We start from the raw sequence: 5695 nt of genomic DNA on the forward strand, positions 1-5695 counted from the left end.
TTTGGAGGAAAAAAAAACTACTCCAACGCTCCGATATTTCGAGATTCACTCCACTTTTTCCACACAGAAAAATTGGTTACCTAAATTAATTTAACTAACCAGATTGGAATATTAGAAATTGAAATTGTATTTATTTTCGAATTGAAAAATTTTTGAACCACCACTTGCATTAATGAGGTTTACAAAACAATATAAATTGATCCAAGGTGAATTTATCAAAAAATAGTTCTTTTTTATGAATTAAATTTACTTTAATTGAAGACTTAATTATTTTGTATTTAAAAAAAAATCCTAAAAAGGAACGATTTTTTTTTTGTTTTTTAATCTACTCAGGAAATTTTGCATTTGCTCCATTTTTTGTTTTCAAATTTGCTCAAAATGTCATGAACGAGATTAAAACCCGTCCGTATCCTTCCAAAAAGCGATATTAGCAGTTTTAGTGATTCGAGTGGTCAAAAGGTCATCCTTTTAACACAGCTATATATGCCAAATAATTACATTCTCTAAAAAATGAGTCATAAATATCTTTGATTATTACTTATTGCAAAATGACGGGTGGGTGTCCAATTAATTTCAAATTTAGAATTTACTGAGCACATCAATTTTATTGTAAATAAAGCGAGCTTAATGCTTGGTTATATTAAATGTTGGGCAAAGGTCATGCCTCATAATGTTCTAAGTTTAGGTACTACATAAAAGAATCTGAAGTAAAAAAAAAAATGATCGAAAGACCCTGAAAGAGTCTCACTCGATTTCGATTGCATTTGAATCGAGTCTTGAACCTAAAAGTTAATTTTTTAATCTAAATACATCCAAGTCATTTTAAACCGAATTTTTTTTTTCTTTTCCAAACCGAAGAAAAATGCAAACAAACAATATTGCATATTTTTATACTAGGAATATTAATTGGGCTAGAAATTTAAAAAATATAATATAATTGAATCGAGGTAACTTTAAATAGTATCATTAACCTATTAATCACCTTATCAATAAAACTTTCCACTAACTCGACAAACAAAACAAACTACGGAAATTATTTTTAATGATGACTCAAGTCTTTTGTTTTTTATTTAAATAAAAATACTAAATTAATTAACAAACAAAAAAAGAAAACAACAATTTTTTTTAAGGGTCATATTTAATTTTTAAAAAACCATTTTTCCACTAATGGCTTCTATCCAATCGACTATGATATTTCACCCGTCGGCGCAGGTAATGCAAGTGATGCTCTCAACGTATCACTTTCACTCAATCTCGGTTCCTTGGGAGCTCCTTGAGATCTCAACAAACTTTGTATTGTTTTTATCTTCCAATTATTCATTGCAAATGGATCTCTCATCAATCCAAATGATGTCTCAAAGACTCCAACACAATTATCTTTCGTGTGAAGAGTTCCACAAACCAAAACAATAACCAACCCATGAACATCCATTCGTCCTTGAACTCCATCATGCGAGAGATTCGGATTGAAGAAGAAACTAAACTGATGCTTGCATCCGAGTAAAGTTTCTATAACTTGTTCCGCACTCTCACATTGTTGATCGTTAACACAGTCGGTTGCTGCTATCCGCAGGAGGAGACGAGAATCTTTCCAGAAATCCTCGACTTTTAAGTTATTCGCATTGTAGTTCTCGAAGAACCATTCGGAGAATTTACGCGCCAAAAGGTTAATTGGTAATTGTGTTTCTTCGATTTGGGTTGTGTTTGGTTGGGAATTGGATTCACTTTGAGAGGCGTTTATTTCCGTTATGGAATTGTTGATTCTGGCGAAAGGCCCTCCCCTCTCCCAGTATTCTATTATTTTATTGATTAGAATGGATTTTGTGAAATCTATCGTCACGGGAATTTGATTACTGTGGACATATTTGAAGAGGATTTCTTTTGTTATTGCTCGTTTGCTTAGCAAAGCGTGTACACTTGGCATGTGCATGAAGACTGTTTTAAGAGCCTCTGGAAAAGGAAATCGATATGAATTTATAAGAAAAAACATAAATGTAAAGGCGCATTACCTTCATTTGAATCAATTTCAATGACATTCTTGGTTAAACTTTTTGCCAATTGCAAAAGGATTGTCACGTTTGATTCCTGTAGCAGTAGATCAGCAATTCCTCTTTGTTCTAATTCACCTTCGATTGGCATTTTTTTGTTTGTTTAAAATAATTTAATTTAATTGCATAGTATTTTTTGAGAAAATATAAAAACTTGCTGGAGGTCTGTGGCCAAATTTATATTATGAAAATACGAGTTTTGTCAACAAAACGTTTTGGCTGTCATTGAGGACCAGCTGTAGGAAAAAAACAACAGGGTGTTCTCTTTTTGATTTTTAGAAGTGCGTTCAGGTTAGAAATTCTTAAGGCATATGCAAAGTGAGTATAATTTTTTTTTTCAAGTTCACTACAGTAGTTTATTTTAGGATAGTTGAACAAAAACCTTGATTCAAGTTTTTAAGGGCCATTTGTACAAATATTTAATCCGTGGTTTAGCTGATGTTAAGCATTGACTTGGCCATATACATAAACGGACCTTGAATCAATGCTTAACCTAAGCTGTTACCACCGATATCAGAAGATAAAAGTTTTTGAACCGCGGATTAAATATTTGTACAACTGGCCCTAAAAGCATGTTTTCACTACAGACTACCCAACAAACAATATCCCTTTTATAAAGCTTTACAGGAGTTACATTACCACCTATAAAGCTTTATAGAAGTAAATTTGTTAGTTGGCTAGTACGCTGCTGAAGTGAAACGAAAATAATTATTCTAAAGGGCTGACCGATAGAATCCGTCGCGTGAGTTACATCGAAGTTTTCAACTGACAGCTCAATAAAATACACACGTTCTTATGTCTTATGAGAAACCATAAGCGATGGATTGGAAGGATGCGTTTTATATCTATAGAGCTGTCAGTTATGTAAATCGTTGACGTAACCGATGCGACGGATTCTATGGGTTGGGCCCTTTATGCCAACTTTTCATGTGTTGATTTTTGCGAAACGAAAAATTTTGAAGTCTCCAAAGTCAACAGCGGACATATAAACGAAAAAATACCATCGGGTATTATAGCAAAGTAAAAATAATAAAAATACAAATTAATTGTTTTTCTACTACTAAAAATACAACAGACAAATTTTGCACCATTTTATTTTATTTTTGCAATAGAGTTCCCAAGCAACGATTTAGCTTTCATAAGGGTCAATGGAAGCTTTTTTTTGGCTTGCATTAAAAGGACAGCCCAAGTAACAATTTAGCTTTCATAATTGTCACTGCAAGCTACTTTTTGACTTGTTTAAGAAGAACCCAAGTAACAATTTTACTTGCATAAGGTCCATTTTCTTCGATTCAGCAAGCTATAGTTTGTATAAGTTTAGTTTAAGGCTTACTTAAGCAAATCATCCATTTTGGAAAAAAAGGAGGTCTCCTTAAGGCTATCTGGAAGTGTTTAGAAGAAGCCTTGTAAATATAAGTTAAAGAAGACCTTTATAAGACCTGTTTGAACCGTTCTAAAGAAGCCTTCTATTTTCAAGTGACAGAAGGCTTTCATAAGACCTGTTCCAAGAGGTTCTTGTAAGTATGCAATGTTTTCATCTCTCAAGTATGCAATGTTTTTCACCAATAAGAATGCAAAGCTTTTATCCTGCAGATATGCAATGTCTGTAACACTTTAAGCCTAGTACGCAGACCACGCTAAAATTTATCTTTCATACAAATTTCCTCCAAAGATAAATTTTAGCGAGGATTTTTAGCCTGGTAGTACGCAGTTCACGCGCTAAATTCGAATTGTCATCTACTACTTTTGCAAAAAGTCTCCACTCAATTTAGCTCGCGAAATAATGCTCAGCGCATTTTTTCACAGATAAATTTTGACATTTTTGTGGTCGTTGTTGTTGCTGCAAGGAATATAAGGCAGAAAAAACCTTGGAATATAATAAAAGAAGAGGAACAAAACAAAATGAGAGCGTAACAAAGGTATTCTGCAGGTAAAAAAAATATGTATGTAATATTGAATGTAAGCAGGTATAAGTAAATGAAACTGTGATTCAGCCGATATTTTTAAATTTAAATTTATCTTGGCTTTTAGCGAACGCGTGTAGAGATAAAAATTGTCGAGATAAAATTTAGTTTAGCGCGATCTGCGTACTGGGCTTTAGAAAAAAACATTGCATTTTTATGTGAGGTTTCAATTATCTCCCTCCCGACAAACAATTTTGGCTCTATAAAGCTTAACAGATGCAAATGTTGCTTCTGTAAAGCATTATAGAAGCAAAATTGCTAGTAGGGCTTTTTGCCACTCATCTTTAATATTCGAGTATGGTCTACTGGTAAGCCCAACTAACATTTCAGCTTCGGTTAAGGTATTACAAAAGCTACATTTTAGCTTCTTTTAAACTTTAGTAAGGTTGTTGGGCATGGAAAAAGGAGAACGTTATACAAGTTTGACCCTCTATAAGAAGTTTAAACGAAGCTTTACCGAAGCTCTACAGAAGCTTTGAGATTTGACAGATAGCTTCGGAAGAGCTTGTATAGCTCTTTAATACATGTCTTATCGAAATAAAAAAAAACTACTACAAAAACAAAAAATAATTCTTTTTTAAATGGTTTTTATTTGATTTTAAATCATGAATTTTATCTTTTAATCTGAAATTATATTATTATTCCATTAGTTTTTAGTATATCTATTAATAATAATTTTAAAAGTATATAATTTTTTTACCACACCCAGGAATCGAACTTCGTATCTGCTTGGTGGCAGTCCACCACTCTACTCACTCGGCCATCCTCGTATATTAATTAATGAAATCAAAAACTTAATCAGTTCAAATAGCAGAAATGTAAAAAAAATGTCTGAGCTAAATTATTCAATGTCAAAACCAAAAAGTGTCCCAGCTAGATTATTCAATATCAAAACCAAAAACCAAATACTAAACTTGGTAATTTCTGTAAATCTTCTATAAATTCATTAAGCAGGCTTTTCCGAAAACAAGCTTTTTTCGTTTAAGTTTCTTTAACAATATTTAAACAACTTATTAGAAGTTGTTAAACAAGTTCAAACTTCTATAAGAAATTAAATTCTGAAGCAAGCTCAATACAAGCTGTATAAAAAGTAGATCCTGCGAGATCTCAATTTATAGAAGCTGTTGTGCTAGTTGGGCTGGCGGGGCCATTTGTGAAATAAAAAAAAATGTGTTCTTTTTCAATTAAAATAAAATTCTTCGCATTTCAGAACGACAGGAAAAGCATTGACATATGGCCAAAAAAGAAGAAAATACAAAATAGAAAAAAATTAAAAGAAAAAAAAAAATTCAATAAAATCTTTTTTTTTTATTCATAAATTCAACATCTTATAACAACCTCCATAAGGCCTTAATATAACATCCAATGCAAATGATAGTTTCCTTAGCGAAGCTATAGCTTCCCTAAAATGTTTCATTGTTTTGTAAAAAGGCCTGCATAAGGTCGTTTTACGCTGTTCGTCACAAGCTATTAGCTTGTGGATTGCCTGTGGAGGAAAGTCTTGGGGAAATTCGGTAATGTGAGCCAAAATGATTTGCAGCCAGCGTTTTCTGTCTTGTCGTTGCAGTTGTGATGTATTTCTGAACGCTTTCTAATCGATTCTCGTTTCCACAACTACCAACCTAACAAAACTCAAAAACCTTCAAATCTTGTCTGTCACATCGTTAATTTTGACATTTGAAA

At 32.5% G+C, this 5695-nt stretch overlaps 1 protein-coding gene across 1 annotated transcript; it reads right to left on the reverse strand.

Annotated features, from left to right (window-relative positions):
- Positions 1 to 1033: 1033 nt before the first annotated feature.
- On the reverse strand, positions 1034 to 2284 carry LOC129910285 (uncharacterized protein C3orf38 homolog). Its single transcript, XM_055987611.1, has 2 exons — positions 2010 to 2284; positions 1034 to 1950 (listed from the first exon to the last, which is right to left on the reverse strand). The coding sequence occupies exons 1-2, from the start codon at positions 2137 to 2139 to the stop codon at positions 1187 to 1189; spliced, it is 894 nt and encodes a 297-aa protein (XP_055843586.1). The 5' UTR covers positions 2140 to 2284; the 3' UTR covers positions 1034 to 1186.
- Positions 2285 to 5695: the final 3411 nt, after the last annotated feature.

This window comes from Episyrphus balteatus, chromosome 2 (genome assembly GCF_945859705.1).
Source record: "Episyrphus balteatus chromosome 2, idEpiBalt1.1, whole genome shotgun sequence".
In the NCBI taxonomy this organism is placed as follows: domain Eukaryota; kingdom Metazoa; phylum Arthropoda; class Insecta; order Diptera; family Syrphidae; genus Episyrphus; species Episyrphus balteatus.